Genomic DNA, 24,229 nt, shown 5'->3' with positions numbered 1-24,229 from the left:
TGTCCATGGTTGAGTATAAAACCCTGCGTCTACTTTCAAATATAGACAATATATTTAAAAAATTGCAAAAATTTGCTTTTATTCCTCAAATTAGGTCCACAGGGCCAAAATTATCAAGCAATATTCATTGCTTAATGAATATATAATGATTATTAGATATAAAAGTGAACTTTTGTATATGTACACACATATAGGCTATAGTTATATATGCGTGGCATTAACTAATACTAAAGTAAAATCATAAAAATGAGTGAATAACAACAATATAGATGAGTCATAATTTTTATATATTTATTTTTTTTATTAGACTGGCACTAATATGACATAATATTTCCACTATTTACTAAGTATTCTTTATCTGTGCTCTCAGGTGATATGTGCAGGTGTCCGCATTAATCGTCCTGCCTCTGTTCTCCTGTCAGTCTGCGTGTTGCAATTGGAAACTTGCGCTTCCTAAATGGCTTTTTTACAAGAATAAAAGCAGCAAGGATTGGTACGGTTGCTATGAATACAAACAAACCTCGCTGTGCCTCACACTTTTTTCTTTTCTTTTTTTTTCTTTTTTTCTATGCCATTAGACTCGGCCTTCCCCTTCCCTCTTCGTCCCTCCCCCTCCCCCTAATGTTTTCCTGCGCTGTTGCCGAGGCGACAGAAGGCGTTTCCCGTGATTTAGATTTAAGGATGCCTCTCTCACGCTGTTTCCTCACTCAGACTGCCGGTCTCCCTGCAAGGCAACTGGCGGGAGGGATTCCCCTGCTCGTCGCCTCTCTGTCTTCCCCCGTTTCAAAACAGCCTCCAATCAGTCACAAGTCGCTCCATTTTTTCTTTTTCTTTCTTCTTCTTTGCTTTTCCTTTCCACCGGCGCGCCCAATGCAGCGGCGGCATGTCCCGGAGCCAAAGTGCGGCGCGCGGTGCGGAGCAGAAACTTTGAAGCGTTTCTGACGAGCGGATTTTATTTCCACCAGATCCAGTGCAGTCCGCGGCGGGAAGAATTAAAGAGTCGACGCTAACTGATGAGGTGAAGCATTCTTCGCAAACATCGGCCCCGATCGTCGTCTTGCCTGTGGAATATTAAGGAGCCTGCGCTGCGCCTCCTCCTGCAGGATCGCTCCGAGGGGATTTACGGTGTTTTCTGTGTGATTTCAGGCAGCCTCCAAATGACGTCGAGATGGCTTGTGGCACGCTTCTCCCATCTATTTCCACGTTTGCCAGCGGACCGACTGACAAGAGCAGATCCATAGGAGGTGCTTATCTGGTGAGTATACCCTACTGTGTGCCAGATAGAACTTGGGCATCAGGGGATCTCTTACAGTCCTCTATTTAAAGTGTGTTTATTCCTCAGTGTAGCTCCCATGTTATTACTGCAGTCAAGGCTTGACACTGCTGGGGCGTGCACCAGTTTATACAGGGAACCTTAGGCATTCAAACTGGGAAAGCACACATGGTTTCCAGCAAAACTCCTAGAAAGAATATTATTTGATTGCACGAAGTCTCCGAGGACTTATCTCAGCCTACTTATTGTTTTTTTTTGTGCTTTTCTTGTTCCCCATTTTTATACTATTTGAATCAATTCCATTATTCCAGCCAGTGCACATTCATAAGATCTTTTTCCTCCATCTGACTGAGCTGTGTTGCTCAGCGTTCATAAATATCCCCGCTTCATTAAATTCTTTCTTGAACTGAACTTGTCCACAAGTCAGTTTCCCTTGTTTTGGACTCTTTTAAAGTAGAGCAGGGCATACAATGGTATGAGTTTCTTGTTATTAGTGGTAACGCGACACAAACAAGCTTCTTATCTGGTCTCTGTAACTTATCTCCAGAAATGGAAGGAGGAGTTGTCCCATCTTAAGAGACCAAGTGTGCCAGAGAGAAGCAGTTGCTGCGACCCAGACCACCCTACAGCCACCAGCATAACAAGCACCAGCATGTCCAAGAAGGAGACTGAGCCAGATCTGGACTTGGACTATGATTTTATTTTGTCCAATTCCATCTTGCAGCAGCAGCAGCAACAGCAACAGCAGGAGGACGCCATGGGTTGCAGCTCTGCCCAGGCCATGTCATCGTCCCCAGGTTCCTTCACCTCATCTTACCAACTTCCTTCTCCTCAAGACACTGCCAGTGAGCTGCTCTACACCATCCCAGACATCAGTGACGTTTCGCCCTCTGGAGGCTTTGTGGCAGAACTCATGAGGCCTGATTTGGACCCAGCATACCTCCACCTCCCGAGCCTCCATGGCAAGTTTGTAGTCAAGACAACAATGGACATGGGAGAGTACAGCCAAAGTATGACTGTAGGCAAGGCCTGCGTCGGCACGGCATCGGACTCTGCTCCGTCGCGGGTCTCGCCGTCCTTCGTGTGCAGCCGGATAAAGCAGGAGAACCCCAGCAACTGCACCATATCACAGCCCATAGACCTGCACTTGGCAGGGGTGAACTCTCATGGCCGGGCAGGCCAGCAACAGCGCCCCAGCAACTTGGATCTTCATGCATTTCCAGGGAATGGGAGGACCATGACCAGCACTAGATTATCTTCATCCTCTTCCCTTTCTCCAGACAATCCTCTTGGCCGGGAGCATCAGTTGGGCCACCCCCTCTCTCAGATCCCGCTACCTCCGCAGGGGTACCACCATGGTACCTCTCAGGGCTACACCTCCTACCCTCAGGGCTCATCCATGCAGTACCCAGGTGACTGGCACACCACTTTATTGTAAAACCAGTTCAGCAGAGAGTTTATCTATTCAATGAATTCAATTTTAGAGAAGAAACAATGGTTTTGGCAATGACGACTGTACAAGCAAATTCTATCATCAAGATCGTTATTCTTCTATTGGTATGATATTCATGTTTCGTGGCGATTATGTTGGCCGTCCTTTCACCCTACAGAGGGTCTCATGATCTCCAGCGGGGAATGCTTGCCCGAGGAGCCGAAGCCCAAACGCGGTAGGCGCTCCTGGCCCAGGAAGAGGGTGGCGACGCACACGTGCGACTACGTTGGCTGTGGCAAAACGTACACAAAGAGCTCCCACCTGAAAGCACACCACCGCACACACACAGGTAGAGCTCCCTTTACAGTTTCTCCTTCTCCTGTTGCCTTTTACTTTATGAGGCATGCACATTGAATCCTCGCTCGTTAATCATGCTTTTTTTTTGTTATCTAGAGCTATTCAGCTTAAGGCTTTCATTGTGGATTTACAAAAAGACAGGCCACATCACTTGCACGTTGTTGAACAAACACATTCATGGAAGGGTGGGGGATGGACTAGGGGAGTTGCTTGTCAGGTGCAGCAAAACAGGTTGACACTGATCCCTGCTCAAATACAAGTGCTAGGCCTTTTACGGAGGAGCTGCAGGACAGGATGGACCTCTTTTTTTAGCTGGAGGTGGTGAAGCCAGGGCTACTTCAACCATCAGGGATGGTGCTAACTGCTCTCTCTGCGTGTATGTGTTTTTTTTATCACAGGGGAGAAGCCTTACCACTGCGACTGGGAGGGCTGCGGCTGGAAGTTTGCACGTTCCGATGAGCTCACTCGCCACTACAGGAAACACACGGGTCATCGGCCTTTCCAGTGCCAGAAATGCGACCGGGCCTTCTCCAGGTCGGACCACCTTGCTCTCCACATGAAGAGACACCTATGAGAGGCAGACAAGACGACAAAAGCTGAAGGCCACAGTATATATATATCTGTCTGCAGAATCCCAAACACTTTTTTTTTTTTTTTTTTTACCAAAACTTGCCTTCAAGCTGACATCGAGCAGCAAGACACGCTGTGGTGTTCATGGCACAAAGACAAAAAAAAAAAAAAAACGCATTACTCCTTTAAGAGCCCCTCTCACGTTGTGCAGGTGACTCGACGAGGCATCTCAGCCAAGGTTGTAAAACCTTATTGAAAAAAAAAAAAAAAAAAAAAAAGGGACCAAACTGGAATTTGTCTTATTTAACTGACAAAACTTGGTGGACCAGGTGCCAGCGGATTTTAACTGGAAAATTCAGGGAAACCAGGAGCAACAGACAAAGCATCTCCAGAGGCCTTCTAGCAGCGAGCAACACACCATCGCAGACTTTACTCCTAATACACACTGTTAAAACAAACTGTCTTAATAAACACAGTGATATTTATCATCCCATTTCACCTGCAAAGCCATTTATTTTCAGGTACAATGTTAATTTATACAGAATGGTGCTGAGTAATAGAGAAGGTTTCTTTTAGAAAAAAAAGGTACCAAAGATGATGGAAAATGGATTTTAAAAAAAAAGGGTGAAGCAATGAAATTAAAAGTGCCATTTTGTTGTTTGTGTTTTCTTCCAAAAAGTATGACTTCAGGTGAACACTTTCTAAACAGCGATGGCAATCTACAACGCACTGCAGCTGCAAAGTGCAATAATTTATATGAAACATTCGTATTTTTGTATTGAATGAATAACTCTGAACAAAGATTTTGTTTTTGTTTATAGCCAAAATATGTAATATAATGTTAAACTTTGTACATTTGTACATAAAATGTTTTGTTATTGTTTTGTATTTTACAGTATAATGAAATAAAAATGTATTTGAACTAAGAAAATCAAGGTGGCATTTATATTCTTTGCCAATTCAAATTTACGGTGAGATGCATGTGGTTACTCAGCGGTGACTCACAGTCGCATCCTGCACAACATAATTGTCCCATATGAAGACGCAAACCAGCACAATGTTGCCATTTAAGACATTTTCCCGTTTCTGCACGTTTTTTTCTTTCCACCTGTCACAGGAAAGAAAACGGGACATTCAAGGATGACAGCAGATCTGATTGCTGCTCTCTGCTGAGAGAATATGAATAAAAACACAAAGTGAGGCCAGAATGACAGTCTTTGTATTCTCATTTCTTGTTTGTACACTGCTGTGTGCATAAAACTGCCGTTTGAATGTTCCCATGTTCGCGGGTTGAGAGTCATTCAAACTGCAAGCATCTTAAAACATTTTTTTAATATAATCCAGTCCAAGAACAAACCAAAATGTGAACCTGAGCTGAAGAAACTGCAGTTAAATTGATATAACATGAGTTCGTAACATGACAGTGCAAAAAGAAATGCTGGGGAAAAAAACACTTCTCAAAGACTATCTGTAAATAAATACTACCTCAACATTTAGAAAAAACAGTTCTCAATGGAAAACAGATTTAGAACCTTTTGGTGCATATTAATATGAAAATTTCAAGATTATCCAAAATAAAAAATAACAGAAAATGAACAAACCATCTTTGCATCTACACAAGGAAGAAAATTCAAGAAGACAAATTAAACACACAAAAATGTGTTTATATATATAAGCATCAAAACAATTTACAATTTTACTTTGCAAATAGTGTACTCCAAGTTTTAACATGCATTGTTCCTATTCCAGATTATTTTTAATATTTTTGACTTGTTTACAGTATATTCATAGCCTGACCATTATCTTCCTACCTTATTCTGCTAGAAACACTTAACAAGGTTTTTCCAAGTTGGTATGCATGGAATTATTTAAAGACACTAATAATTCTACACAAGCTTTAAAAGGGGACAAAAACCAAGATGTAGTTAAACTAAATATGAGCTTTACCCATGCTGGGACACTGAGCATATAGTATCGACATTCATTTGTTGCATATCTTCATGTCGGCGCTGTTAAACGTGAAACATTTTGTGGTCTATGTTGCCCTCTGCAGGTTTATTCAGCTAAATCATCCTGATTTTTACAACAGGAAATGCTCTCTGGGTTGTCTCTTCATTGGAATTGATATAAGGGAAGGCAAAAATATCGTGAGTTGCATTTGTAAAATTTAACATATATTATGGTGCAAAAATAAAGACAAACAGAAGGTGACACACATGTTGCTTGATTGGTTCCCATTTAATTTTTTTTTTCCAAGAAGCAAATGAATACTGGAAGGACCTCTTAGATTTGCCGAATTATTTGCAAACAAACAATTGTTCTTAAGCTATAAAACAAAAGGCACATAGTCATACTCTGATGCAAAAGTATTGGATTTTAATCACTACTCCATCGTAACCTGTTAACAACAGCTCGTCCTTTTACAGCAGCTCCCAACTGAGAATTATCCAGTGTTATCATAAAACTTTGATTTGGAACCGGGGAATAAAATACACGTTGGAAATTAAAAGGCTTATTTGCAGATATACCGAACATGACTAACAAAACAGTGGAAGAGGAAGAGTGAAAACAACAACAAAAAAAGCCCGTCTCCTTTAATCGTCGTCAAAGTTTTGTTGTAAAAGGAAGTTGGCAGCCAAGTTCTCATTCTTATCACAAGCAAAGTAGGCTTGGATGACGAGTCCTTCTGGAAAACCCAAGGCTTTTAGCTGGATGGAAAGCAAAACGTGAAAGTTAGTTTCACAAAATCTGTAACGTCCATCAACCTTTTCAATTTAAGCTCCAGAGTTTTTAGATTATATTGTCATGGTCCACCTCACCCTTTCAATAGCTTCTTTTTCCTGTGGTGTGACCTGGATATAGCTCATCTGACCCCCACCAGATGAGCCACCTCCCACTCCTCCAGCTCCACCCAGTCCTCCTCCACCACCTGTTGGAGCCGAGTCTGGACTTGGCTCATTCAGCATCTGGATGAACTGTTCTTGGTGGCTGCTGATCTCCTATCATTCAGTAGGAAAAGTTTATGAATAGGTTATTGTTGCAAAGTGAAACGCAGAACAGAGTTCTGCTTTAATGTGGCTGTGTGGAATCTATTAGTGTGATAAAAAGAAAACAGGTGAGTTCAAACTGCTGATACATTTTTTTGTGCAATAAAAAGCTAAATTATGTTTCAGTTCTATTTAACATTTTGCTCTCCTTTGACAAACACACTACTTTTGGTTAATTTATTGCACAAGCTCCCATTAAAACTAACTGTAAAAATGTCCATGAGGCTTAGTCGTCTCTGGCGAGCCTCTTTGCCAAATGTGTCATTAGAATACTTACTTGACATTTTAAACACTAGATATAGTAGACAGGTAGATGAGTAAACTGTCATTTTGTTAAGACTTCCCGATAAAAGTAAACAGGTTTTTTAATCTAGAAGTGAAATATTGTTGAGCTCTGGCTCTTCCTCACTTGCAGCAGCTCTGGGTTCTCCCTGCCGATCTCCTGCAGCAACGTTGGAAGCAGGGCAGGATTCTGCTGAATCAGCTGCCGCATCACCTGGAACTGAGGCTGATTTCTTAGGAAGTTCAAGGGATTGGCTGGAAGTGGAAATTAAAATTGTAAGCAACAAGAAAAACTGGCAAAGAAAGCATAGTGACATGTCTCATTTGTTTGTGGAATCGGGGTGTTCCATTTACTTCCTGCCGCAGCACTTGGTGAAGATCCAGTGTTGGCAGGAGTGTTAACGCTTCCGGGGGGAGGAGCTGGAGCTCCACTTGATGGAGTCGCCGTGGTATCAGGTCCTGGTGCAGGACTCTGATCTCTGGTTGACACACCCTGTGGAAGGAGGCAGGCCTCTAGTAGATCAACAAGAAGCAGGATGATGCTCTCATATCTTGATTAAGAAGTACTCTGTAGGAGTGTTAAGTATTTTCTGCAAGTGAACACTAAAACCTCTGTCAAACTGTTTCCTATTTTTCCATGGATGCAGACGCATTTGAAAATGGACTTTATATGGGTTTGTACAACAAAAAATTTATTCCATTCTGTGAAACCACTTTTGTCAAGTGTACAAAATGCGTGTGTTGGGTTTAATGAACCCCTAGCTTGCATTATTGCAAACACTGCTAATCTACCTCAATGCTTTTGCCAATCCTCTTTAAATGTCTGTCTGTAACGTTACAGTTGTTGATATGATCTTTGTCCATTATCATAACTGGAAGAGCCGGCTTGGACAATCTCCTCCTCTTTTCATCCAAGAGGAGGATGCTCTTGGATGCTCTTCATCCAAGAAGTCCCTTTTTAAACTCCTCTGGGTTTTGGGCTCATAGTTCAGGTATTATTGATACCTGAACTATGACTTCTTTTAAATCGCAATTAAAAACACACCTGTTTAGAATTGTTTTTGAAATGTAATATGTAACAATGTATTGTCTATTATATGTTGCATGACTTTGTGTTCTTGTGTTTATGATGTAAAGCACTTTGAAATGCCTTGCTGAAATGTGCTATACAAATAAAATTTGATTGATTGATTGATTGATTATTTAAACTTTTGACATTCTAATGAGCTAGTCCCAGCCTGGGGAATAGCTCATGGTTATGCATAATCACATCTACCTGAAAGTAAAACAGCATAAACAAAAGCTGTTCCAGCTGCACAACATCCAAAGCCAGAGGGAATAATTCCTCTGGAATAATTCTCCAAAAAAAGCAATGCCACAGCCAGAAAAAAAAAAAATTAACAATAGGAAGAAATCAGAAATAATGCAATAGAGCTCCTCCAACATGCTGCCACAGTGAGTGGCACAACTGCAGGATTAAATGGAATTGCCTGTTAATTTAAATCTTATTTTAAAAACCAAGGCGTTACTGCATTTTGTGCTATATTGTATGTCTACAAGTTACTCATCAAGTGTAACGCTTTTGACATTTCCCCAAAAAATAAATACTAAAAAAAAAGCCTTTGGCAACCTGATTTTTTGGAAGCTAAAACTACATACTTTAGGTGAAAAATATTTTAACACTGCGATGAAATGGCTTATTACCTCCTCCTTGTTCTCCAGAGCCTTGCTAATGAGGTGAAAAATATTGTATTTTTCACCTAAAGTATTATGTTTTTGTGTGCTATTGAAATAGTAAACCCACAGAAGTGTGAGTGGTAGGAGACTTTTATGAACAAATATTTGGGGCCTCTTGTAAAGTTTTATAGATAATCAAATTGTCTACAAAACAATGATATGAATGTGATGTAAAGTTTGAAAAAAGCCTTTCACAAAGTAAGCTCCAAAACCGCAAATTTCACACAGAACCATGATCTTTTTATCTGTTAAGTGATGTATCAATCTGGTAATATGATTAAAAGCGCATTCATTTCGACCACAGAGCTCTTCATACCGACAGCAGGTATTCCACAGCCCTGTCAGGGTTGTTGAAGCTCGCTCTCAGAGCTGCCACCACTTCTTCTCTCCCGAAGCCCAGAAGCATCATTTCATTTACCATGGCATCATATGACGAACCTGTCACTGAAGGAATGAGTAGACAGTCGCCAATAAAGCAACTGAGATTTATTGTCACAGTGCAGTCAAATCTTTTCATCTCTAGTCTTTAATACAAAATTTAAAAAGCAAAGACACAGCAAGAGAGATACTTGTTTCTGGGAAGCATAAACATAACTCCTTTTAAACAATAATACTTGAAAATAAGTATTATTGTTTAGAGGAAATCAGAAAGCATTGTTGCTCTGCATTTTCAGACATGCAGGTCCACAGGATTCACTTCGAGGCAATACATGTTGTAGAGCATGAGGACATGTAGACGAGTGCCTAGCGTACATCAGAACAGCTAACAAACATCTAGACATATAAATAAAGTCTTACCAAGAGTTGAAACAGCTTCATCTATCAAGTTTGGTGAAATATCAGAGCTTCAAGAAGAGAAAACAAAATACTTAAATAATATCTCCAAAACATATTATTGAGTGAATGTCTGATCCTTACCCGCTACTGCCACTACTGGTGGAGGATGGTTCAGAGCTTGGTGGCGTCTCCTCTGGTTTGTCCTCTGACTTGTTGTCGTCGGAGGGAGCCGGCTCTGATGGATTCTCTAAACTAGACAAAGCTGCAGGAGCGGCTGCAGGAGGAGCTGCAGGAGCGGCTGCAGGAGGAGCTGCAGGAGCTGCAGGAGCGGCTGCAGGAGGAGCTGCAGGAGGAGCTGCAGGAGCCGTGGAGACGGGAGCCGAAGTGGTTGATGAAGTCTGTGTGGTGGCTGAGGCCATTTTGGGCTGGAAGAAAAAAAAATTAAATCATAGGCCATAAAATATCTTTGTCAAATGACAGCTGTTATTATGATCGAACTATCAACTCTGTTGTATTTTACATAATTGTGCTGCTCCAAATCGACAATAAATAGTAAAATATTTTTTTCTGACTAAAGTCATTGGACAGCTTTAATCCTAAAGCTAAAGCTGGAATACCAGTGTGATATGGTACAATATTAATTCAAAAAGATAAACACAGCAAGTTGGAGAAATTTTAAATTATGAACCTTTGTCAGCATGAGCACCACAAAGTTCTTCTCATCAATCTTGTACTCCTTGAGAGGCGTGTCATCATTTAAGATTTTACCTGCCAAAAGACAAAACAAATAACACCTATGAAATGGTGCACGTTTTATATGACTTGAACCTCTGCTGAACAAAGACTCAACTATATGATTTCTAGTTAGCAAAGGCATAAAATTCAGGATTTACATTGAAGTCTAAAATTCTACAGTCCCAATACATTAGAAAAATATGTGAGTATGCAACATTGTTTAACATAAATGGATAAATCTCAACATACTACTTAGCATTACTGTAGAAAACAAAGCAAATGTAGCAAAATATGCATCACTTGTATAAACAAAGGCCTCTTAAAGTTGATTAAACTGTTAACAACTTAGAGACTTCTCTAATTATGCACTGATTACAGTTCATAATTAGAAAGAACTGTGGTTACAGTTCTTTCTTTTCACTAAATGAAGCTGACCATAATCCATCAAATCAATAGGTGAAAATAAGGTTGCACACGGATCATGGGTAGCTTCGTTTAGTGGGGGAAAAAAAATCTGTATGAAGAAACAGCTTTCGAACCATTAAGCAGAGCAAAGCTCGCCTGAATGTGCTGAGGGAGCTTTGCTGTAGTTCTTCACACGGGAAGAAAGCGAGAATGAGTTGAGAGGGATAGGTAGGCCATGATATTGGATGGTGGGTGGAGTCACAGTCACGGCTCAACTTGTCTGCCATGGACAGACATGATGTCATTGAAGCTTCCAAAGTTGGGTCACGCTGAGGCGATTCTCAGTGAAACACCGAGCGAAGTTAGAAAAAGAACAGCTTTTTTTAGTGACACAATTGTTGTTTCCTCTGCTCTTAACACTTGACGCAATCAGCTTTTGACTTCTTGGTCACTCTGTTCTCTTGCAGCTGCAGCTTTTCAGTGGGATTTCTGTCTTTGTACTGACTTACACATACAGAAATCTATGTGTTAATTCTGCCGCACATTTTAACTCATTGTCCTTTCAGTTGTCTGGCAGAGTCAAGCAGATGTATATGCAAAGTCGAGTGGCATCTCAAAACGTTGGTGATGCTTTCTATGTTTAACCAAGATAAAACGTTCTTTAAAAAAGTTTAGTTCTTTAAAAATCACAACAAACTTCTTATAATGTATATTTATCACATATAAGTTAACCTTTATTCAAAAAGTCATGTAACATTTGCAACTCTAAATTACTTATTTAGGGCAAAAATGGCTGTTTGAATTGTACATTTGCAGACCTCTTCTTTCCCCCTCCATATTTAATCAAACTTGGAAAAAATAAAATCCCATATTTTTCCAGACGTTCACACATCTCTACCAAAGACTCCAAAAACATGGAAGGTAATGCATGAAGACAGTATCTGATTTTATTGATTCGCACATATCATACCAGCATAGATCAATTTCTGTGCTGCAACCAAAAAGATGTCCTTCCCCTTCTCCTTTTCAATCCTCTCTTTTAATGATTTCACCTATAGAAAAAAATAAAATAAAAAACGTTAACAATGGTGGTCACATGTGATGTTGCACAAGTGTTTACAACCCTTAAAGCATCCTGTTTAGTTGCTGTGAGTAATAAAGGAAGTGAGTTCTCATAAAACTGGTTCCACTAACCAAACTCCCTGGGAAACATCACCTTCAAAAATAACGGCTTTCTTTTGAAATTGCCACAAAGACCCGAGTTAAATCCAGTTTAACATACAAATTGAAGATAAAAATAGTTATAGTTTCCTTTTGGTGACATTAAAAACATTACGCAGTCTCCGTACGTGAAAAAATAACATTATATAAGCTCACCGAAAGTAAAAGTTAGTAAGTAAATCATTTCAAACATCATCTGGAGCATCACGCGGGCTGCGGCTAATTACTGATAACACAAGTCACTTTTTCAACATGTACAAGTCAGTGACTTTGACTTGTTCAAAAATTATGACACAAATATTCAAAGCCTAAGTGGGAATTGAGGACAAATACATAAATAACATGCCACGAATTTGCGCAGACCTACTAATGGATGTGCCTGTTGTGAGACATTCCAAAACTGTTCTCGGCTCCAGGACATACCCCACTCCCACTCCACCCCCCTTCACTTATATCTGTATCTCTCACCGTCTCCTCCTCATCGATGTCAATTTTAAATGTTTGTTGTTGCAATGTCTTCAGAGTTATCAGCATCTTGTCAGTCGAGCTTTACCCACCGGACTGGCTTAAATCTAATCAATCCAACTTGAAAGACTCCACTGTTTTTTTTCGTTGGCTCATCACAACCTGTCAGCCGCCATGACTTTTCGGTTCTCTTCTTCGAGTGTTACACATCGTGCTTATGGTCCCCCTAGTGGTTAGATGGCGAACAACATCCTATGTTGTGTTGGCATTCAATTTGACTCAGCAATTGTAATATTGATGCACTAATATTTTTATTCAACTGTGTTAATAAAATACCATTTTTATTCACTCTCTTTTACAGCTGATTAGATATTTGGTGACAGTGTTGTTGTCCGTGATTATATAAATACAACTTATTTAATTTGACTTAAAGTCTGTGGATCAACCTCATTCATTCAGCACTAAGCTTGAGTGAAAATATTCCCCTCTACTTACACTTTGTTTAAAACAAAAAATGCTTGCGGCAATTAATTTATTTCAATACAGAGTAAACATGAACATTTGTACTTGAAGAGTAACGGTAGGCATCACGAGTACAAAGTAGTATTATGTCAGTTTGCTGACTTGTGGGCAACATGGAAAAAAGGCTTGTGTCTATGTTTGTGTTGCAGTAGAAACTGATGAGAAAGTTTCTACAATCACAACCCTTCAACACTTGTCAAATCACCTGCTATCACTCAATATTCAAAGCTTTTATGTAATGCTGTTTTTTTTTTTTTCAAAGTTGTTGCCCAGTGATCACTTTAGGAGGCCTGCTAATTCCAAAAAAATTAAATAATTGAGGTGTTCTGCAATATTGTGCAGCCTTAGTCAATCTTCATCTCCCACTTCTCTTTATGTCCTTCTACGTCTCTTTGCATGGCCTGCTCTTCACGCATCTTGAGATCCTTCTCTCTACACAGGCTACCCCCCTCCCCCTCCATCACATTTTCACAGAAGAAACAGTGGTCTCACTGGCCTTGGCCTATGCATCCTCTCATCCTCTCATCTGCTCCACTCGGCAGCTGTACTGTTGTCCTCTTTTCGCCTCTCCTCTTCCTCTCTGTGACTGTGTCTCCTGCTCCTGTCTCCAGGGGTCGTCAGTCTGCCAACGGCCTCCTCTGAGGTAGAGAGCTGCAGAGATTACAGTCTGATCCCTGGTGACTCAAAGATATTTTTAAGAGATGATGTTAGACATGTGAAATAAAGACCCAGCCCCCACCACCCCGCGTTAAGCAGGCAGAGTGGGGAAGGACATCAAAATGAGAATTTCAGTGAAAAAAAAAAAATAAAAAATCTAAACAAAAAGAAACTGTCCACAGACTTCCCGAAACCTCGAAGCCGTTTTTCTGAAAACATCTGCTCTGCAGGACTGCAAGTGTCTTGAACAGATACTCAAAAACATGCATGGTTTCAGTCAGCATGGTTCTTGCAAGGTGTGGGGAGTAGTTCAGAGGAAAACAGATGACTGGAAAGGTGTAGTCAATGAAAGCTACTGACATGCTTTCTCATCCAAGCGTAGTGACTATTTACCTATTTTATTCAGTTTCCATCTACCTATCCTTCATAATATTTATAGCCATTAATTAATCTACAATACATCACCGTAGATGGGTATTTAGCAACATAGAATACTTTTAAAGAGAATGAAAAATTATAGCAAGAACATAAATCCTAAAAGTATTTTCCTTAAACAGGCCACAATAATATGAGGACCATCACTGAACCATGGGATGGCTGTTACATGTCTGCAAGTCTGGTCTTCCCCTCTCCTCTCCTGTGTTCTGAAAATCTGTTATCAGTTTGAAATTCTCATGTAAATAACTCGATGCAATTAACCGCATGCACAGAAAAAAAGCGGTTTGACTAAAAAAGGTTTCACAAAAAGATACCGTACGATTCTTGCTGAATGCACCACGAGTTAATAAACCTAGAGGAACTGCAGTAACACAGAGCAACTGGGGATCCCAACCTTACAAACATTTAAAAATTAATAAGAAATTATGTTGAATAAAGCATGATGAACTCTAACAAGTTTTATGTTCAAGATTTTGATTGCTTAGTCATATACCGTCCTTAGAGGTGTCATGGTTGATTTTGCACAAAACCAGGATGTCACAAGGTGACAAATAAAAATCATAGAGTGCATGGAACTCTTTACAACATGAAACCAAGAACAATTTTGAATTAGTCTAAATGTAGATGCACATGTAGTAGTGTATGAAGGTTTGCTTTTGCAACTATGCTCATCATTTTACCATGTTTTTCAATTTATAAATGAGAATCCAAAACAAAACCACAATAATTCACTTCTGAGACCTGCTCAATGTGTGAACCATTCATTTCTAAATTCAAATTGGAGACACTGTCTACAGACCTTACCCTCAAAAAGAAGAAAACCAAAGTGACTTTTTGAACATCCATGACTTTTTGAGAATTTCTACACATTGCAACCACAAATGTCTGTGTATTTTATTGGGCTATTATGTGACAGACCAACACAAAAGGTTATTACTGCAAGACATTGTTTTCAACATTTGTTTAGAATAAAATAATAGACTCCAGTCACAGGTCTGATAGCCCTAAACAGAATCCAGTGCAACCTATTATCTTCAGATGTTTTAAGGTCAGTGTAAACCCAGCTGCTCTGTGAACGCCTCATAGTTTTGTAGAACATTAGAGATCAAACAGCATCATAAAGACCCAGGAAACAGCAGGCAGGTCCGGGTGCTTACTGTTCAATCCAACATCAGAAAATGGGAAGAGTATTGACTAACTAGAAAAAACTAAACAGATCAAAAAGAAAGTGATTAAAAAAGAGAACAACTGTTTTAGAGAGCCATAAAGAGCACCATATTGTGGTGATCATTTTCTTTAGCAAGGACAGGGAACCTGGTGAGAGACGATGGGGACAAATATAGGAGCTTCAATCACCTTTCAGTCGGATGATCCTAAACATACAGACTGGAGTTTAAGTTACAACATATTCATTTCATGTTAGGATGGCATAGTCAAAGTCGAGACCTGAATCCAACTGAGAATCTGCAGCCAGACCTGGAAATTTCAGTTTACAGATGCTCTCTGTTCAAGGCTTTGATTTGCAAAGACTAATTGGCAAAACTTTCACTCCCTAGAATTGCAAAGCCTTTAGAGATATTCTCCAAGTCTAATTCCATTCTCAAAGGGAAACTTAGTTAAATCAGGAAACGATGATTTAACTAAATTAATTATTTTAAAGTAACGCCAAACCTCATCATAAGCTTTAGTTCTCCTTTGTGTTATTTCCAACGATACGACATTTTACAGGACATTTTAGAGCAGAGAGGAAAACAACATTCAGTATTCTGATAACTTTATTATCAAGTTAAAAAAAGACATTGAATTACAATATTTACAGAATATCCAGAGATAAATGGAATAAAATTGTAAACAATCATTCTAGGCAACATCACAACCCACCATCAGGTAATCAGATGTATATAGGAAAAAAAAAGGCAAGGAGAGATTCTAGTTTCAAACTATGGAGACAACAGTCTGAAAAGAGAAATGCTTTTGAAACAAACTAAACATATATACAAGTATCCAGTGTGTCTTCAGCAGGGGCGGGGACATTTGGTAAACTGGGGATTTTTACAGTCTGGATCCTGAACACAGTGAAGGATTCATCAAAGATCATCACAGAACAACAAACTATACCAGGCCGACAGCTTCATGGCCACACTTGTCCAGACTCATCCTCTGGTTCACACCGGGCTGGGCATTAAAACTGTACTCCTACGACAACTACTTTCAACTGGCTTTTCCCTTCTGGGAGGGGAGACAAGTTTGTTCTGCAACACGGGAGAACAGCTTTGAAAATTGAGCACCAACTCAACTGGATTTAAGTTATTTCAGGAACTGAGGAGCAGATCAGGGCTGCTTTCTTCACTTCTTGTTGACTGGAAAGATCATGAGATTATGAGCAAGTAGGCATGGGCTAAACAAATCGTCAGCATTTCTGTTAACCAAGAGAACACAGTGGAGACGTGGACCGGCTACATCTATAGGCTCACAAAAAAGCCACATGATGGCAAAGCTCAGAAGAGGACTCAAGCAGTTCGTGCTTCCAAATGGACTATTGCGTGCGTCATCTCTTCAATCGCCACAACGACATCCCTGCCCGATTATTGAGAACTGCATAAGTTTCCTTTCATGCTTCCTTTCTACTCCTCCGCTGCACAAAAAAAGCAACCAGACATTGTACAACAGCTCGATAACGTTGGAATTGAGATTCAAAAGTCTCGAAAGATTATCTTCATGTTTTTTTTCTTGCCCTGAAAAATAAAACAAAATAAAACACCCAAAGGAAAACAGGGTTGATTAATCCTTTCTGAAACACCACAGTTCACACACTTAACAAGGAGTTGTGTTTTCTATACATGGCTGCAAATATGTAGCTTTCCTGGGTTCCTACATGTTGAGCTATAATTCAAGGATTCTGAGGTCCAAACCTAGAATTCACCATCTCCATTGACAGTTCAATGCAAATAATAATAATAATAATCATAAAAAGACAAGTACAGCAGCAAACACAGCAGGCTTCATAAATATTTTGGTACCGAGAACACAGCCACATCGGTTGTGCTCCTGAACAAATTTTAAAATTAGAGCTATCCGCTGTTTTTTTTTTTTTTTAAATCACAGATTGTTCACCGTTTCCTGTCGGTTTTACTCAAATTGGACACGAATTGAACAGAATCATTGTCTCATAAGGCTTCAGGGCATTTAAGCAGCAACTTCCAACAAATACAATCTCTGCTTTTTTCAAGATCAACAAGATAAACCATTGTAAAATAATAATAATAAAAAAAACAACAGCACACTACATGTTTATCAACACAGAATAAGAGTTTGACAGTATTTTAACAGTATTTTTTTTTACCTCATAAAAAGTCTGGAACTTTCTGCTTTGCTTACACTTGTCTTTTCTGTGATTTTTCTTTCCAAAACTGAACAGGAACTGCTCCCACCTTAAATTTATTAGATTAAGGACTTGCAAGCCAATTATTTTTAAAAAAGGAAACTTTTTAGGCATCTAAAAAAAAAGAAGCAAAAATTACTGCTAATGAAACCCCAAACGGACAAAATGTTTCAGAAAATTTCTCTTTCATTCCTCAAAATTGAATCCAAGTCTTTCAAAAAAAAAAAAAAGACCTTCAAGTTGCATTTTTTAATGGTATTGTCTGAGTGTAACCCTCCTGAATGTTAATGTGTTTAAGCCTTACCAACTATTTTTCAGCCAAGTGTATCAATAAACATGACAATGGAAATCTGACTGTTGATATCTGTTGCCACAGCATTGAAAATAATAGCTGAGTATGCATCAGACCAGCTCTCTCAGACTGGACTATGATATTCCAAATCAGCCAGAATGTGGAATGTTCCCTGCAGGATCTAGAAGAAGTCTTCTGACGTGTATCAAAAACCCTGCTCACAAAACCTTTGTGGCGAGATGATGGTGATGATGACTATGGCAGTGGGCGCCGAGTCCTGAGTGATTTCTGCAGGAGCCTCGGTAGCACCAGCGCCCCTCGAGGGTTCTGCCATTGCACTGTTGCAACTAAAAGCATTGCACCAAGCAGCTGATCCACACAATCCTTGCTCACTAAGAACATTAGAAAATAAGAGAACGGAGGTGCACAAACCATCATCTACTGTTCAAAATGCATTGTGCATGTCTCTTAGAAAACATTCTACTGCAGAGGTGATGCAGAGTGTGCAAGACTTCTTGTTGCAAGACAACAAGGAGAGCAGTCAAAATCTGCAGTGACTGAATAGCATTTGAACAACAGCTAAGGTCATGCACACCATGGGGCTTAAGCCCTCTTTGGGCTACTGGACTGATGTGTTTCTGTCCTATCTTGAAAGAACAAGGAGTTTGCTGCGTTTGACCAATAGAAGTAGAACTGCTTGTTGAATGATGTCTTCAACTGAATGGGAGTAACATAGATATATATATGTGTGTATTTGTATTAAAACTCTAGGTTTCATTAAAGAACTTATCTATTTGGTATATTTGCCAGTAGAGGAGTTTTATTGTAAGGCACTGGTTTCAAAACACAGATGAGGTCTGAGCCCACTGTGGTCTGATTCTGTGCACGTTGTAACCCAGTGAACCTATGTTGTCTGGGTCTCTGCAGATGTGGTTGCACACACCTAATCCAACAATCAGCACTGAAAAGACAAGTGTAATTAGCCTTTGTCAAGAGGCCATTATTTTTAAGCCAGTTGCAGCTCATTTCTGAATGGACATGAACACAGACATGACACTTGAAACATATCTCTAGGTCTCTTAACAACATGAATCTGATAGGGATAACGGGGTGTTGTGTAAATTCACCAAGAGGACAAACAAAAAGTAAAGGTTAAAGGAGCCGGGCATCACGGGTTGAAGGCTTATACTCAGTATAATATAATATAAAGGGGCCTAGATTATAGCAATTTGCTACAAAGGCTGGAAAAAATGTTCAAAATCTCTAAAATGGGGAAAAGATGATTTTTGATTTATACCAACACAGGTAAGGTGCCATTATTTCTAAGGAATATTCCCACACATTTAACAGGATGAAAAAAAAAGTCCCAAATTTTACCAAGGAGTAAGAACTGGTTGCTGTTCAGTGGGGCAAACTTTTACCTCTTTCACCTGTCGTTGGTTTAAAGGTAAAATTAACCAAACATGGAAGCAAAACATGCTTGAAATAATAAAATGCTAATTTTTAAGTTATTGATTTGGACAATATTCTTCATAAATAGCTTGGTTTCGTCAAGGTAGGAATCTTTCTTGGTGGATGTGACCAGAATGTCAGCGATAAAAGAGTTCTGTTCACTATTGGTTACCAATATATTAAGTTCTGTCCAAGGGGACTGCCCATTTAAAAGGGCTCAGACGTTTTTTATGCAGCACAACCTAATACTTATATATGTAACACCTAAAAAAAATCTACTAATGCACCAACTGATAAAAGTCACTTCTCTTTCTATTTTAACCTCCCAAAGGCTTCTGCGCTGATCTTTTCCAATTGTTATAAGCATGAAGTCGCTTCGATCAGTTTAAGGAGACTGTTGATCCGTTTTGGTGTGAAGCATTTCTTTGTCCTCCACATACTGGCTCTGACTAGTCAGTGAGAGATCAGTGGGATCTTCTTCCTCTTTGCCGTTACTGGCCAGGTCCAGTCTTGAGTCCGCATTAACGAAGGAGTCACTGGAGGACGGAGCCGAGGCCTCAGCAGCTGACGTGGAGCCGGTGTCCAGGCGCGTGTTGTTAACTACCCTGGAGATGAAGGAGGGGACATGAAGGAGAGACATGTAAGACTTGTTGCATTCCTTACACAAAATTCAGCTTCCTGGAGGCATAGCTTTGGCAGATGTAATTCATGGAACAAATTAATTTACGGGCTCTGACAGCAAATTCCAAAACCCATACTTTTCCAGAGTGGAACTAGCAGATTCCAGTCAACTTTTGGTCCATTTTTAGAACAAACATGTGAGAGAAAGAGAGAGAATTAGAGGGAGAGAGACAGAGTGAAAAAAAAAGAGAGAGAAAAAGCCCAGATGAAAACAGTAGAGCTGAGACTTACATGCCGTGTCGCAGGACGTGCCTCTCCCATTCTAGGCTGTTGGTGAAGCAGCGGCCACAGAACTCGCAGGGAATTCGCTTCTCTCCGCCGCTTGGCCCAGAGCTGGTGCTGCTGGGAGACGCAAGGACTTCTGGGGAACAGAGTTGAAACAAATGGTTAATTTTAGCACAAAGTGAGCCATTTACAGCCCAAGAAAACCATAGTAATTGGTAATCAAGCCACATTTTTAACTTTTCAGCAATGTAAATTTAGAGTTAGTCCACAGAAAAGTTTAGCTACTTTCATTGGCAGCTCAGTCACAATCAGTTGTTGTCGTTTCTACCTCTTTGTATCTGATGGAAATAGTTGCTCCTTTAAATATTAGTTTATTATTCTAATGCTGTTAAAAGTGTTCAATTATTTCTTCTTATGTTCCAAAAACATTTCATACAAGAAGGGCCTTTGGTTGATGTGGATTTTTACCTTGCGGGACCGTGTTTTCCTTCGCTACCTCCTTGACGTCTTCTTCCTCTTCCTCATCATCTTCCTCCTCCTCCTGAAGTTCTTCCTCTTCTTGGTCCTCTTCCTCCATCACCTCATTTTCCCCGTCCTCTCTGATGTTTTCCTCCCCGTCTTTCTCATTCGTATCCTCCTGGTCATCCATCATGTTCTCAATGATTTCCATTCCTTCATCGTCATCGTCATCCACCTCCTCGTCCTCCTCTTCCTCTTCCTCCCCCTGCATGGTGGCCTCTCCGTCCGCCACCATCTCCAGAATTTCGCTCTCAGCTTCCTCCTCTGCGCTGCTCTCTTGCTCATTTAGCATCTCCAGCTGGTCCAGGTTGACTCGGCCCATCAGCTCGAAGTTACGGATAACCTGATCAGAAACAAGATGTCAGCGTTCCTTTAAGAGCTTTAATTATGGGCTTCATTTGAAGGTGTTTAAAATACTGCATCTCAAGAACAGTGTTAAATTGACAACTTTATTTCACTTTTTGAAGGCTGGATTTTCACTGGCAAGTTAAAATGTTTTAAAGATGAAAATGTTACACACAAAGGAAAAAAAACAAAGCTTTTCAAAAGAAAGTTTTGTTCTTTCATCTTAATTTGGATCAGGAACATTCGGTGACTTTTATATGCTTGTAAAAGCTAGAATTACTAGATCTAAACAAGACCTGGTTTATTGTTTAGAGCATTAAATGTAAAAGCAAAGCAGGTTCGTGTCTAAAAATTGTATAATCAGAAAGACTGGAGTGAAATAGCAATATTTATGTTCTCTTCTGAAATTTGGGAAAACTTGCTTTATAGAAGGCCTGAATTTTTGCACTGAACAGAGCTATAATCATAAGCACCACAAAATGCAGTTATTCAGACACATATTTAGGTTATATTGATGATTTTTAGAACCTTGTGATAACCTGAAACAGATTAAAATAGGTTATTCTTTCTTTTGCCCTTTGTAAAACACTTGCTAAAGAATTAGGTGTCACGCTCTCGGCACAAAAAGATGGATCTCTGAATTCTTTAGCTTCACGCTGAAATGGTGCCGTTTTCTTCATCATACTTTTGAAAGCATTTTAATTAGAAAAGGAGACTTTTGAAGGATTTAGATTCCAGAGAAAAACAAAATAAATCCCAAAATCTTATGATACATCTACTCATTGCCAGTGAATAAATGGAGAAACACCTGCTGCAACGTAAATGTGTAATAATGTCAGAATATGTACATCAGTTATAAAAGGCTGAAATAATCTTAGAGGTAAAGATAGTGTATTTTCACTAAGAGATCATTTGTTTTTGCAACCGTCAGAGAAAAGTTTCCTTTCTGAAACATCCCAAGTGCAGCTTTATTATTATTTTTTCTTTCATTTTAACCTAATTACAAAGATATTCATTTCTTCTGCTGCTAATAGACTCCCTGGTGGAGTTCACCCAACAAGTCTCTGCTCATTGAAAGTCTGCTCATAGTTTCTGTGTATCCATGGAAAATGTAGCTATGCAAAACCGCACATACTGGTCTCCAACTGACCTTGTGCTCAAGGCGAAGGTGCTCCTCTAGCTGGCTGCTGCGGCTGCTGTCATAGTAGCAGAGCTGGCACTGGTAGGGCTTGAGCTCGTCATGCTTCTGCAGATGGAGCTGCAGGGCATGGTCACTTGAGCATGTGAAGGTGCACTTGTGGCAGCGAAACACAAGGCCCTCTAGGTGACTCGACAGCTTGGAGCGGCTGATCTCCAGAGGAGCCACACGATCTTCTGATAGAGAGGGGAGTGAAAATTAATTTCATTTCAACAGATGGAAAGAGGAGGAGGACGATTTGTGTGAATCTAAATTAGATATGTGTGCAGTGCTGCACATTTTGTGGGCTGTTGTGAGGAAAAGCAAACAGAGTACTGGGACTTCCTGTAGTCTCGACGTCACCACGAGGTTGCCAGGGAACCAGCAAGAGACCCCAGGGCAAAAAAAAGTAAAAAAAACCCCAGCAGTTTCCAGTCTGTGAAACTAAAATGTTACTGTTTATGTTTGACTTATCTGCACTAGGGCTTACATTTAACGCATTACAGAAAATCTTCTGCCTCCACTACCATAAAAATGTCAAATAAAAATAAAACTTTTCTAAAGTGCAAACACAGATTTGTAAAGGGTAAGTTAATGGAAAGTTTGTTTCTTTGGTTTGTATTTTATTAGTGTGTTTAAAGAACTGGCAAAGTTCTTTAACATTACCCAACCAAGAACCTTATTTTAAGACCTTAATTGACTTAAAATGAGAAAATTAAGTCAAATTGATCTAAACTAAGGGAAACATGACTAAACTTAGAGGAAAAAGTTAAGTTAAAATAAAATAATCTAAATTTATTTAAACTTAACCTCAGCCTTGACCTCAACTTCATTCAATGTACAGAATCGATAAAACTGAATTTCAAATTTGTATGCATGGATGTTAAGAGTTAAAACCTTAAATAAAAATACATGGCATGCCAAAAAATAAATAATATGTGTCTAGAAATTAGAATGGGATGATAAATAAGTCAAATTGTTAAAAAATTCTTATATTAATTCTTTACTCGATCTGTATGTCGGAACCTTGGAACAATAGGAGAGTTGGCAATGATAAAAACAAACAGCAAAACTCTCGAACCACTCCTGTAAAACTTGTACTTTCCATGACTAGTAATGCATACCTCTGTGCAGAGCAATGTGGTCAATCATGTTGCTCTTGTGTTTGGTGTGATAGAGGCAGAGAGGGCAGTGCAGTTCCTTAGGTAAATCCCCGCTTCCACTGTTGTTGTGACCAGCCTCGACATGCAGGGAAAAGTTATCCCTGAAAAACATTTACAGATGGATTTTGCACCCTTAACATTTCAAAATAAAACGGAGCACTTTGAATGAAGGTCGGGAGTTTTCTCTCACTTGCAGCAGGTGAAAAAGGAGCAGTCTTTGCACTTGAAGAGCTTCTTGCCGCCGTGGCGGTCCCTGTAGTGCCGCCGCAGACTTTGCATGTATCCAGAGCTGAACTCGCAGAACTCGCATGTGAGCAAGCCGCATGGCGTGGGGCCGCCGGGTTGAAAGTTTAAAGACATCTGACTCCGGGAAGCCAGCTTGTAGCGACTGAGTTCCTCACAAACATCAGCTGGCTCCAGATCTGATGGATCTGAGAAGGAGGCAGGAGAAAGAAAGAGAATATTACAATCTTAAAAATAAGTCATTTCATCTCAGCAAAAATACAGCTGTTAATTACAGAGCACACACCAGACATGTCAAGAATGAACTGTGTGAAGGCTCATAAAGCAATATTACAAGCTTTGGACACTTCATGTAACACTGGCCAATGAATCTTTTAAAACAGAAACAGTATGGCAAGCCTCCCAAAACATGACCGTCCACCTAAACTGGCAGAATGGGCAAGAAAAGCAATAAGAAAAACAGCCAAAAGCCCGTGGTAGCTCTGTAGGAGCTGCAGAGTCACAGCTCAGGTGCGAGAATCTCTGAACGAAACAACTTCTCTCCAGTTACTTTAAATGTTGGAGGAAAGCCATTGTTACACCACGACATAAAAACGCTGATGCTAAAAGCAACCTGAAAATAGCTTCTCAATGGAAAATTGTGAAGAGGGAAGATGGTCAGAGATGATGAGAGAAGGGATGGAACTAAATAGAAATCCTGTTAAAGTCACCTAAAGACATGAGACTGGGCAGAGGTTCACTTTCCAGCAGGACAACAACCTGATTGCACATCCAAAGATAAAATGGAAAGGGTTTGATCAAAGCATAATCATGTTTTATGATGGCCAGGTCA

The 24,229-nt window shown here is 39.9% G+C and overlaps 3 protein-coding genes across 3 annotated transcripts in view; 1 reads left to right on the top strand and 2 right to left on the bottom strand.

Moving 5' to 3' along the window:
- Positions 1–515: 515 nt before the first annotated feature.
- klf4 (Kruppel-like factor 4) lies at positions 516–3,869 on the top strand. Its single transcript, XM_055040347.1, has 5 exons — positions 516–1,018; positions 1,147–1,255; positions 1,821–2,685; positions 2,884–3,054; positions 3,461–3,869. The coding sequence occupies exons 1-5, from the start codon at positions 1,014–1,016 to the stop codon at positions 3,634–3,636; spliced, it is 1,326 nt and encodes a 441-aa protein (XP_054896322.1). The 5' UTR covers positions 516–1,013; the 3' UTR covers positions 3,637–3,869.
- Positions 3,870–5,986: 2,117 nt separating this feature from the next.
- On the bottom strand, positions 5,987–12,489 carry rad23b (RAD23 homolog B, nucleotide excision repair protein). The gene is made up of 10 exons (XM_055040348.1): positions 12,305–12,489; positions 11,586–11,667; positions 10,164–10,243; positions 9,617–9,900; positions 9,497–9,543; positions 9,015–9,142; positions 7,316–7,454; positions 7,089–7,216; positions 6,452–6,631; positions 5,987–6,340 (listed from the first exon to the last, which is right to left on the bottom strand). Exons 1-10 carry the CDS (start codon positions 12,368–12,370, stop codon positions 6,227–6,229), a joined length of 1,248 nt encoding a protein of 415 aa, XP_054896323.1. The 5' UTR covers positions 12,371–12,489; the 3' UTR covers positions 5,987–6,226.
- Positions 12,490–15,675: 3,186 nt separating this feature from the next.
- Positions 15,676–24,229, bottom strand: part of znf462 (zinc finger protein 462) — a 52,223-nt gene continuing 43,669 nt past the window's right edge. The window contains 6 exon segments of the mRNA XM_055040084.1: positions 15,676–19,649; positions 19,957–20,086; positions 20,419–20,812; positions 21,965–22,188; positions 23,116–23,255; positions 23,345–23,585. Of these exon segments, the coding sequence (XP_054896059.1) occupies positions 19,430–19,649; positions 19,957–20,086; positions 20,419–20,812; positions 21,965–22,188; positions 23,116–23,255; positions 23,345–23,585 (1,349 nt within the window). The 3' untranslated portion in view covers positions 15,676–19,429.

This window comes from Poeciliopsis prolifica, unplaced genomic scaffold, assembly GCF_027474105.1.
Source record: "Poeciliopsis prolifica strain line A6 unplaced genomic scaffold, Auburn_PproV2 SCAFFOLD015, whole genome shotgun sequence".
NCBI classification, from domain to species: Eukaryota; Metazoa; Chordata; class Actinopteri; order Cyprinodontiformes; family Poeciliidae; genus Poeciliopsis; species Poeciliopsis prolifica.
The sequence above is the reverse complement of the archived record's forward strand: the minus strand, read 5'-3'. Positions and strand labels throughout refer to the sequence as shown.